The 12142-nt window shown below is 53.0% G+C and overlaps 1 protein-coding gene across 1 annotated transcript in view; it reads left to right on the forward strand.

Moving 5' to 3' along the window:
- Window positions 1-12142, forward strand: part of VAC14 (Vac14, PIKFYVE complex component) — a 57534-nt gene that overhangs the window by 29050 nt on the left and 16342 nt on the right. The window contains exon 14 of the mRNA XM_027646537.1: window positions 7707-7839. Coding sequence (XP_027502338.1) covers window positions 7707-7839 — 133 coding nt within the window. The remainder of the gene's footprint in view (window positions 1-7706; window positions 7840-12142) is intronic.

A 12142-nucleotide genomic window follows, 5' to 3' on the forward strand; every position in this document is an offset into this window, starting at 1 on the left:
GTTTCCCTGCCATTGAGTTCGGTTTCCTTCAGATGCTGGTTGATTAGTCAGGAAAGCCGTGTCCCACTTCCGCAGCCCGTTCCCAGCTCCAGTTTTTATTTAGCCGCTTTGTTCTCCCGTTACGTAAGGTCAGCTGCCCTCGACGCCTTCTCCAAACACTGTGAGCTGGGGCCAGCCCAGCTCAGCACTGGGGGACTCCCAGCATCCCCTCCCGACCTGCTCCAGCTGCCCTGGGAGAGGGTGGCTGGGTGCTGCCCTCCAGGAGTCTCTCCTTGGTCATCTTGTGCCCACTTTTTCAGGGAGAAGGGCTGCAGGGCTGTGCAGGGGTGATGGTGCAAATGATCTGATCTGGTCTGTATGATGGGAATCCAGCTACCTGCTTTGCTTTGGGAGTGTTTCACCAACCTTGTGGAAGTTGAGACAAGTAGCAGATGACCCAAGAGTGGTTGTCACTGAGGCCAGCTGGTCCAGGGAGGTGATTCTGCCCCTTTACTCCATTCTGGTGAGACCCTAGCTGGAGCACTGCATCCATAGCTGTGGGGTCCTCAGCAGAGCAAGGACATGGACCTGTTATAGCAAGTCCAGAGGAGGTCACATCAGATGCTGAAGCACCTCTGCTATGGAGACAGGCTGGGTAGTTCAGTCTGGAGAAAAGAAGGTTCCAGGCAGACATTAGAGTCCTTTCTAGTTCCTGAAAGGGGCTCCAGAAGAGCTGGAGAGGGACTTCTGAAGAGGGCATGGAGTGACAGGACAAGGGGGAATGGCTTCAAGCTGAAAGAGAGTAGATTTGGATTAGGTATTAGAAAGAAATTCTTCATTGTGAGGGTGGTGAGGCCCTGGCACAGGTTGCCCAGAGAAGCTGTGGCTGCCCCATCCCTGGAAGCGTCCAAGGCCAGGTTGGACAGAGGTCTTAGCACCCTGATCTAGTGAAAGGTGTCCATGCCCATGGCAGGGGAGTCAGAACCAGATGGTCTTTTAAGGTCCCTTCCAACTCAAACCATTCCATGATATCAAAGGTGCAGTCCCTCCAGCCTGGTGCACAGCTCTGCCCTGCACAGGAGAAGAGAGCTCAGTCCAAAGGGATGCCGACACCAGCTGCTGCCTTGCACGGGGTAGCTCTTGCACGTGACTCTTCCTTCCCTTCTCCACAGCTTTGTAAGGAGAAGCAGTTATGGCCCTTTGTTTCCTCTCCAGCTCGGTCTGGTCTCTCCTGCCTGGCTTCCTACCGCAGCTGGCAGGGACAGTGCTGGACCCTCTGAGCACTCACACTGTAGGATGTTTACCAGGAGCCTGGCTCCTTGTGTGGATGCACTAACATGCCTGATGAGGTAATTAATTGGTTTCCACCAACAGTCCATGGAGATCCCAGGAGTCAGTGGATTAGGAGTCCCCGAGAAGTGTAGTCTGTTGAGTTCAGACTTGCTGTGTCCCCACTGGAGAGCACGCAGTGCTCCAGAGCCTGGACAGGAGCTGAGGTGTTCTCTGATAGGGGGTTCCTTTCAACATATTTCTGGGGCACTTTATTCTCAATGAGTCAAACCACTCCCTTTTTGTTGTAATATCCCTTCATTTGTGTAATCGTGGATCTGCAGAGGTGGCAGTGTAGGACAGGGTCCCACCTCCAGACAGTGTGGAGAGTGTTAGGGCAGCCTCTGAAAATACCAGGTGAGTGTGTAGGGTGCAGGGGGTCCGTGAAAGATAGGAAAGAGAAGGTTGGCCCTTGTCAGATGGCTCAGATTTGCTAAACTGGTGTTTCTGATGTTAGGGCAGGATAAAAGTGAAACCCCTCCTTACTCATCCTCCCCACAAAAGGCAAGGGGGCAGCTGACATCACACCACTGACTGCTTGCTCGTGAAGGAGCCAGCTTCCAACAGTTCTCACAGCATCAGGAGTGTTGACAGCAGGGAGCAGAGGAGCCAGGTGGGCAGAGGAGAGACCTGGTGTTCCTGAGTGCTCCAAGCTCAGCGGTCTGGTTCCTGATGGTTGGTGGCTCTGGCATCTCCCTACTGGCATGAAGCTGTTCAGGAGGTTTGACTGTCCAAAATGCTCTTCTGCCTCTTGAGGAGGAGGGGAATTCAAAGGAAAGGGTGATTTGTTTCTTTTCCTGGATGCACTGGGATGCCTTGGAAAACCCTGGGAGAGACCATCCAGATGTAGCCTTAAGTTGGCTGGCATGCCTCCAGGTATCCACCCCTCCTGAGATGGTCACAGCACATGGCTAGCCAGAAAGCCTGGGGATTGCAGAATAAAAGCTGGGATTAGTGATCTGTAGGTGCAGATAAAGAAGGCAATAGCGTAGGAAAGATCATTCCCAGCCAAGCCCTCCTGTGCAGTTACTTTGCTGGGCTGCCTCAGTTTTCCCAAAATGTGAGGAATTTGGAGGATGGGGTGTGGAATGAGGTGAAAACAAACTAGCAGCTCATTGCTGCCTGTTCCTGCTTACAGGTTATCCTCCATATGCCTCACCTTTCCGTGCAGGAGCCTCAGCCTGCTCTAAGCTCACCACCAAGCTTAACCCTTCCTGGTTTGCAGCTCTGCTGGGCACTTTGTTCTCCTGTACACTGGCTGAGCTACACACCTGCTACATTTTTGTTTATCGGTTTACCTTAGCAAAGAAAAATGAGGCAGTCGTGGAGCACTAACCTTCCTGGGAAAGTCATCAGGGTTATCATTGCCTGCTGCCTTCCTCCAAGGCGGCCACGAGCACAGACCCTGGTTCAAGTGTAGGAGGATCCAGGAGGCAGAAAAGGCATCAAAATATGTGCCCTGAGCCATTTGGGAAACCCTCTTCTGGTGAGGTGCCGAAGCGTCGGGAATTGCAAACCCGTGTCTCTTCAGCCGGGTTGGAAGGGGAGAAGCATCCCTGTGTGACCAGGTGAAAGCAGGTGGGCACAGCCTGTGGCCGTGCAGTCCACAATTTTGCTGGGTTCGTTTCCTCAGCAGCATCCTGTGCTCTGGAGAGGGGAGAGCAGAGATTTTCCAGAGCCCAGCTGAGCTGCCGACACGTTCACATCTGTTTCCAGCTACGCCCTGCGCCGGCTTTTTGGGAGGAGGAGGAGGAGGAGGAGGAGGGGAGGATTTGCCTTTTTTACGGCTCTATTTTTATCCCGCTCCGCGAGAGGCTTCGCCGCTCCGTGTTTGCGAAAGCTGAAATTCAAAACATCCTGGGGAAGGGCTGCCGGGGGGGGGGGGAGACGCTGCGCAGATTCCCACGTCGCTGCCCGGGGGTTTCGCCGAGCACCATCTGGCAGTGCCACCTCCCACGCCGCTGGCACTCCAGCGGGCTGGAGGCTCACGGACCAGCTCCGGCTGCCACCAGGTTTATCCCTGTTGCTCCCAGAGGAGCCAAGGGAGATCGTTCTCCGGGCTGAGCTGGAAATATGATGCCTCGGGGGAAGCGCTGGGGTGGGAAGGATGCTTGGCCTCGCCAACTCTTAGCTTACCCTCCCTATATCCGAGCTGAAATTGCTTCAATTAGAGATTGCGGTAAATCATTTTAGCTAAACCACCACAAATACCCTTGTGGATACTCTTTAACCAGCTTACCCAGCTTTAGCTCGCTTCGGAAAGGAATCAATTCTGCTCCAATCTTATTTCAATTTGGTTTCAGTGGAGTTAAGCAAGTCCACACCGGTTTTAATTAAGACTGGTTTGAAACCAATTATAGTAAATTAATAGAAGTTGTGTTTTATGCCAGGATGAAGTTTCGCACTTCGTGGCTGAGATAGGAAAATCCAAGTTCGTGTCAGAGTCTGCCAGTCTCACCCAGAGCAGTCTGGGGACACTTTGGGCACTGTAGTTCTCGACGCAGCTCAGCCCATCAAGCAGCCAGACTGCCTGAATGTTCCAGGCTGATGTACAATATATATTTATAAGGGCCTTAATATAGATCCCTAATTGCCTGTCTGGATTGATTTATAGCGTGGCCACGCAAGCGATGGGAATAGTGTGAACTGCTGGTGAGTGCTCGGAAATGCACGGGAGGGTTTGACGGGCGTTTGCTTCGCTCTCCCCGTGGCTGGGGGAACACATTCTGCTGCTGGCTTAGGTGATCCTAGCAGCCCACTCGTGTCCCTGGCTCTATCCCAGGCTGTGAAGGGAATCCAGGGAAAGCCTGGCATTCTGGTCTGCAGGAGGGTGCTGTAGTCATGGATAGGACAAAGAGTACTGGGATTAAACTGACAGAGGATTTATTTAGCTTAGATGTTAGGAAGAAATTCTTTGTTGTGAGGGTGGTGAGGCCCTGGCACAGGTTGCCCAGAAAAGCTGTGGCTGCCCCATCCCTGGAAGTGTTCAAGGCCAGGTTGGATGGGGCTCTGAGCATCCTGGTCTAGTGGAAGGTGTCCCTGACTGTGACAGGGGGTTTGGAACTAGATGGGCATTAGGGTCCCTTCTGTGATTCGATGATAAGGGCCCCGCCTGGTGTGGACTCACTGTAGCCTCATCTTGTTTCACTGCTCTGATGTTCCTCTGAGCCCAAAATTCCTATTTGTTCCTATTCTCGTGGATGTCCGGGCTGAATTTCCTCATTCCTCTGAGCAGGGATCTTCTTCCAGCTCCCTTCTCCATGCCAGATTTAAAAAAAAAAAAAAAAAAAAAAGGCAGCAGAGCTGTGATGTGCCACCAGCCCCGGCTACGTTAGCAGCCGATCTGGCAGGTTACGGATCTGCAAAGTCTTGCTTCGGGGAAAGGGGGAGAGGTGCAAGCTTCAATTAATTATGCCACAGTTTTCTTAACACTTCTTTCTGCTTGTTTCTCGTGTTTCATAGAAGCACTTGACAGGCTGCTCCTACGGTTCTGTCGAGCCGGGAGCGCCGCGGTGCTGAGCTGTAACCCGCAGGGCGGCGAGCTGAGCTCAGGGCTGCAGCAGGAAGGGTCACACCACGGCAAACAAGGTGCCAGCCTCTTCCTAGACATCCTGTGAACAGAGCTAACGGGAAGTTTGGAGGACTGGGAGGCTTTGGAAGAGAGAACTGCTTTGCCTGCTTGGAAGAAGTATTGCCTGTTTAAACTCCAGCTGAGATCTGGTTGAGTCTTTTGCAGCCCGGGAGCCTCCCACACGCTGGTTTCTCTGGCACGGTGTGCCGTGGTGGAAGCCTTCCTTAGGGACATGCAGGCAGAGCTGCTGGGTGCCAGGTGGGTAAGGAATGGAGAAATGATCCCTCTGGAGTTTTGTCTCAGTGCTCCCAGAGGCAAAGGATGGCGAAGAAGCTCCCTGTGGTAGGCAGACTGTCACATTATGCTTTCCTCTCCTAAGAAAAACAGGGTAGACTTGTTCTCATGGTCTCTGTATCCCAGTCCCTCCTTGCTCCCAAGATCCCTGACCCACTGCCCAGCTTCCTCTAGGCTGGGCAGAAAGGCTGGAAGTTCGGGAGCCAGTTGGTGGAAGAAAACAGCAGGACCGAAAGTCCTGCAGGCTGGAGCTGGGATCTGATCTCCAAGGAGATTCTGACTTTTGGATGCTCAGCTGACCCAGCCTCCAGGTGGAGATGCAGGAGATGCTGCACCACCTCAGATCATGGATCTGAGGGTGCTTCTGGGTGGTCAGTCCTGAGCCACATTCCCAGCCACACGGCTCCTGGGATTTGCCTTGTGCACAGCAGAACTGCTGGACCTTTCAGGGAGGGGAAGAATTGCTGCCTTCTCCTGTTTTTCCTTTGGGATGTGTTTTCGGGTATGTAGTGTTTGGGCTGGAAGGCATGTGAGGCAGCAGTGAGGTACAAAGCTGCCTTTGCCATGTGAGGGAACACTGAACAGGAGCTGCTCCCAGTGCTTCTGCCAAAAGGGACTTCCCCTGGTAGCAGTGCCATCCATGGTGCTGTGGGGCTCAGAGAGACTATTTTTGGAGTCTTGAGAAGGAAGGAACTCCAAGATAAGACCTTCCCCTGGACAAGCTACAGCAGTGGGGCATTGCTAGCTGGTAGGAATGAAAGTGTGATGTCCTGCCTGCTGCTGGCTCTTGTGTTGCAGCATAGCCAGGTTTGGATGTCTTCGGCATTGCTAAGAAAACAGGCAAAAATACCACTTTTTAAGCTTTGAAAGCCAGTTTATATCTGCTCTTCACCTCCCTTCCCAGCAGAAAGCAAGCCAGGCTCTGCTGGGAGGTTTGAGGCTGGGCTGTGGGCTGGTGCAGTGGGAAGGCAGAGCCATCCCATGTCATGTCCAGACCATGTCACTTCTCTCTTTTGAGCAGTGCTGAGCAGCTGGAGCAAGGACATGTGGGGCATGACTATATCTTCACACCGGGTTCTCCCTGCCTTTGAACAAACACACCTTTGTTTTGGAGCCCATCGGCTCAGCTGGATCCTTTTTTTTTTTTTTTTTTTTTTCCCCAGATCATCTTCCCCACAGCTGAGGGGAAACTTGATGCAATGGCAAACACTTGCGCTCGGGGAGGTGCCTGCCTCAAAGCCGGGTTTGGGGTTTCAGATAACTAAGGGGTGGGTGAACACACAGCTCCAGTGTGGAGAGGACACCAGATTTTGGTGAGGGTGACTTCATATTTCGTTTTCCTTTTTCTTTGGCTTTGTGTGTTCTCTTAGATGCTAAATCCAAACCTGGGGAAGCTGCCCTGCCTGTATCTCTGTGTATCTTTGGGAGAGGCAGGGTGGAAAACAGCCCAGTGGCTTTTCCATCAGCTTTCCTGGGCTTTGGCAGCTTAATTGCATCTTTAATTGGCTGCTCCATGCTCTGCTGAGTGTCCATAGAAGCAGACAACATCCATAAATCAAACTGTTCAGGCTTCCATCGGTTATCTGATGAAAGTACTGGGGAGGGGAATAACCATGGGGTGCTCATGTGTGCTGACTTCCCTCCTTACTGCAGTCAGACACAGTCTTTCCAAGGGAGGAATTCAGGGAGAGAGTTCCCCTCGTTGCAAAGTCGCCTTTGAAATGCTCTCTCCAAACATTTGCTTTGAGCGCCGTCCTGCTAAACAAACCACCTCCCCTGGGGTTTCACTGTGGGAAAAGCAATCTTTACCTGCCAGCTCCCTGCTCTTGTGGGTTGGAAGGGATATTTCCCTGAGCTGGGAGCTGCCCCTTTGTCTGCCCACCCTGCAAACAGTCTCAGACCGGTACAGTCCTTAAGCCTGGAGCTCTGCTGTGGTTTGAGCAGTACTTTATGCCAGCCCTGGGGCACGTTGTATGTGACACTGTTGCACCAAGTGGCTCCTGCTCAGGGAAAATCACATCACTGAGTGTAAAGTGGTGGCCGTGCTGTGACCCAGGGCTGAATGTGCTTGTCTGCCACTGCGTGCACACTGGGTTTGGGGCATCTGTGGCCTGTGGGGTTGGTTTACAGGCACTTCAGCTCACCAGCAATCTGGTTGTTTTGGGATGAGTGTACATGCCATATCCGAGGAGATGTGGTTGCCTCAATGTAGAATCTCAGGTACCCCTTTTCCTACCAGCTACTAAAGCTGAACATCTCTGGGATGAACTCCCCAAAAGCCCACTTCACTCCCAGGTGCTTCTTCCAGGACTGGGATTGCCCTGGGATGCTTTCCCCTGGGCTGGAGAGAGCTGCAATGGGGCTGGCTGTGCTTGGACCTGCCAGATACAGTTATACAAGGCTTGGAAATATTGTCATGCCCCAGCCCTCCTCTGCTGAGTGCTGTGACCATGTTTTGGGTGTCTGCTCTCTGATCCAGGCTTTGGCAGGAGGGCCCTGGCTGCTTTAATTTGTTCTCCCCTTGCCTCCCCAGGTATGAAGGGCTTGGAGTGCTCACCCTCCACCCCCACCATGAACTCCTACTTCTACAAGTTCATGATCAACCTGCTCAAGCGCTTCAGCAGCGAACGGAAACTCCTGGAGACCAGAGGAGCCTTCATCATCAGGTCAGAGCACTCCACCAGCCTCACCAAAGCCCCTGAGCACCCCTGGGATGGGTGGGACGGGGTTGACAGGGTTGAGCAGCCCAAGCACCACGCTCCCTTGGAGCCAGAACCGTTTCCCCAAGCCTCCCTTGCTCTCCAGCAAACGGTTTTGGAGCAAACGGGATTTGCCTTTCACATGTCAAGACACCATATTTCTCTCTCCCATCCCCGGAGGCAAAGTGGCTCCTTATTAAACAGTGTTGTCAGAGCCTGTTTCATTAGGAAACAGCTAGACCAGCCAGAGCATAAAGACAGGTTTGCACTCGGAGTGCCAAGCCAAGTGAATCCCTGCACCCGGCTCGGCGAGGTGCCCGTCCAAGGCCATGTGTTTTGATGATTGGAGACGTGGAGGCTGGAGAGCCAAGAGTTGTGGAGGCCCAAGGGTTGTGGAGGCTGGAGAGCCAAATGCCCTGAAGGCTGGAATGCCAAGCAGCTGGCAGGGAGTCGTGTTCAGTGCAATGACATCTGAGGCAAGGGGTATCAGTTCCTCAGCTCGCTGGGAAATAACAGGGTTAACGGTGGAGGCAAGGTGGAGAAATCAGTAAGGAGGTTGGTGGAAGGAGCTGGCAGGACCCTCGGTTTTCCTCCCTTGCTTTCATGGATGTGGCATCAAAATGAACAGGGGGAGAGCATGAGATACAAGCCATGCTCTTGTGGGAGAAGAGGCAGCCTCTCCAAAGGCAGAGGGGTGTGTCAGGTACTGATAAGGGGTTCTCATCACTCAGTGGAAATGGGAAAACACAGCATGCAGAGCTCCCAAAATCTGCAAAGCTGAGCCAGGTGTCAGGCTGTACTTGCTTGGGCAGCAGTTTGTGCCCAAGTCTTTGGGCAGCCTGAGAGCACACCAAGAAGTTACTCAATACATCCCAGAAGCAATATCTCACTTGTAGTGTCCCCTCTCCTCTCCCTGGTCAGCACAGACTCTGGGATGAGCCACCCGTGGCAGGGAAGTGGCCTCATTCCATGTTAGGGGAGCAGGGTGACTACAGCAACAGTGAGCCTGGGCAGGGTCCCATTTCAAAGCTCTCCCATACCACAGCCACCCTAAATTCTTCCCCCCAGCTCTGGCAGGGTGAGCCCTGGCTGGCAGGCCCAGCTTTCCCAGCAGCCAGCCAGTGGTGTGGTGGGACTGGCTCACGGCAGCTCAGCAAGCTGAGGCTTCTTACAGTGACTCATGCCCCAAAAAATCTGGTAAAGCAAAAAAAAAAAAACCCTAGAAAAATAGATGACTCTGTCCTTTGTCAAGTCATGCTGTGGCTCACATGGGATAGATGCAGGTCTGGAGCCAAAGTGGTGGTTCTGGGAAGGGTGAGCCGTGCCCTCGGGTACCAGCAGTTAACTCTGAGACCTGCTGATGGCGGTTGAAGGACTGATGTAAACATCAGCATCTCTGCTGCCTCCAGAAAAAGCAAGATGAGAATAGAGGAGGAAAAAACTTTTACAGGACTACTCTCTGGCAAAGATTGATCCCTTGCCGGAGAGACTCAGGGAACGTGGGAGCCTCGTGGAGCTATTTTTAGGCGCTTTTCAAATTGAAGCCGTATGTGTGTTCCCACGTTACATCCCTCCCCTGTCCACAAGCCAGCTCAGCTGTTTTGCACAGTGGGGTGGGAAGCCAGTCTCATATTTGACTTGAGAGATGCTGCTGATGTTTCATCCTGGGCTGGAGGGCACAGGGATGATTGAGAGACCGGGATAGTGTTTGCTAAAGCACGGTCCTTCCCCAGCTCTGGCACAAGCTCTTCGCTCCCTTCATACCATTGTCTTCCCTTCCCCTTGGGGACCACTGCTGCCTCTTTCTGCTGACAGCAGACCTGGGAACAGTGAAGCAGAGAAGGAAAAAGACCTGTTAAGTTTAGGCAGTGATTTCCAGCTGAAGGATTAGTGCTCACAGGAAAGAGAAACTGGGGACAGGGGATTTATTCAAGCAGAGCGCGGCAGTTCTGCCCATCATGTTGCCAGTGGGCAAGTTCAAAGGTCCATGAGGTCAGGTGGGGGCTCTGTGGTTAAAGGTAGTTTATTTCTAATCCAACTCAAGTTTGTTCATGCCTGGTTGCTGACTCTGAAAGGACTTTAGTCTCTGCTGGTATGTCCTCGGGGTCTTGGAGACAGAGGTTGTGGTACATTGTGTGCTTGAGGATTGGAGTGGGACTTGAGAGGTGATCCAAGAGATGGATTAGTCTGCTGCCTTCCCCAGTGGGATCCAGTGCAACATAACTACATCAAACCATGGTGTGATGCCTCATCCGTGCCACAGGGTTTAGGATTAGGATCCCCTCAACCCAAGGGGATCTCACAGAGGGAGAGCCTACCATCATGGTGGAGGCCACATGCTGGACTGAGCCCCAGCAGGAGGAGGATGAAGGGGAAACATCCAGGAGAAGGCTCTTCAAAGCCATTTAGATGCCTCATGAATGCAAGGGACCCTTTTTGTGAAGGGATGTGCTAAGGGGACTCCAGTGGTAGGAATCCTCTGAGTCTCAGGCTCTCCCACCCCTCTCCCCTTGAGGGAAGAGGGAAACCTGCTCCCATGATCTCTTCCAAATGATTCTTTTTTTGGGGCTTGGCATCAGTTTTCTGCATCACAGCTGACAGGGTTCCTTTGGGGGTCTGTCTCTCTCACTGTCACTTGTGACTTTTTTTAGGCTGGAAGCCAGTAAAATTATTCTGCCTTCAAAACTCAGAATTCCATGTGCTGCCTTCTCTTCTCGAGCCAGGCACGTTTGCACTCAAAGGTTGCTCCCAAAGCATTGTCAGAGGCAGGAGCATCAGTGTTACCTCCCACCTTGATAAGCAGATCTGGGACCTTCCACCCTCCTCTCTAATTGCCCTGGCTGGCACGTGGCCGTCCTGGATTCAACAGAGCCCCAAAGCAAGAAGCAAACACTCCCATTCAGCTGCTGGCCTCCCGACGATGGCTTGGGGCAGCAGAAAAATGCGGAGGAGCTTCCAAGGCATCACATGGCTCCTTGGAGCAGCACAGCCATCCTCTGGGCAGGAACCCTGTGGAGGGGAAAGCTGCTTGGCCGGTCAGAAGGCAGGCAGTGGAGCAGCACCGAGCTTTTCAGCTCACACTGAGATTTACAGGCTGGATTTAATGCCTGTTTGTGGGTACCGGTGCTATGGGACGGGGGATTAAGTAAGAGGTTAAGCCCTACCCCATGGACATCAGTGTTGCTGCTCAGAGGATAGGGCTGGCTGGCCTTGGAAGGTGCTGTGTCTCTCCTCTTGTCCCTCCCCATGGCTGTTTGTGCAGCCCCCATGCTGTCCCCAGGGTCAGTCTGAGCTCCAGGAGCTGGTTCAGCTCACTAAGCCGAGCCTAGCACCAAAGCAGCCGGCTGTTTGCTGCTCTTTGAGATTGAGCAGCGAAGGGATTCATGGCTGATATACTTTGCCACAGCCACATAACCCTCCGGGGTATGGGATGTGCTTGAGTGGCTGGAGACATCCCCATGCATGTCGTGTGTGGATGCTTTGAAGTGCAGGGCTTAACTTTTAAGCCCAGTGAGGCCGTTTTCTCTCCGAGCAGTGGCACCCTGGGGCACGAGAGGACGCCTGAGTCAGCACTTTGCTCCCCAGGCAGGGGCCTGCGCACAGGGGTTGTCTCAGCTTGTTTTATAGAGCTGTTAAACAAACCTCCACACTGCCTGGCACCTTCTCACAGGGCGTTTTCTGAGGTTAAACTGCTTGGAAGGGACCCTGGCGTGACTTTGCAGCCACCTCCTGTGCAATGCTTGTGGGGCTTGTCCTTTCAAGTGGGGATCATCCTTGGCTTTTGAGGGGATACTTGAACCCTGGTGGGGGCGGCCAGGAGGGCTGACTGCTTCTCCATCCACTCTGGAAGACATAGGCTGGAGCAGATAAGGTTGTTCAGCCAATTTATGGCATTAGCTGGAGAGCTGGAAAATCCCAAGTCTCGTGATGGGGCCACGGGTTTATGGTTCCAGCAGACGGGAAAAGTTCACCTGGCTGGAAATTCTCCCTGTTCCTTGAGGTCTCAAAGTCCTCCTGGGATGAGGCCAGTGGAGAACTGGAGAGCTGGGTAGCAAAGAGGAAAGAGCTGAGGATAAACACTGGCAGGTCACGCTGGGTGCACAAAGGGCTGTGTGGTGATACCCTTCATGCTGCAGTGGCTGGTCCCTTCTTTTTGGGCATGACAGGGCTTTGCTGCCTCTGAGAGTCTGGGGCTGACTGTGTGACACCTGTTTTTCCTCCACAAAAAGTAGGGGGAAAGAAGCAAAGTGAGTTTGAACCTGTTAACCAG

Source organism: Corapipo altera, unplaced genomic scaffold (assembly GCF_003945725.1).
Source record: "Corapipo altera isolate COAL_440 unplaced genomic scaffold, ASM394572v1 62, whole genome shotgun sequence".
In the NCBI taxonomy this organism is placed as follows: domain Eukaryota; kingdom Metazoa; phylum Chordata; class Aves; order Passeriformes; family Pipridae; genus Corapipo; species Corapipo altera.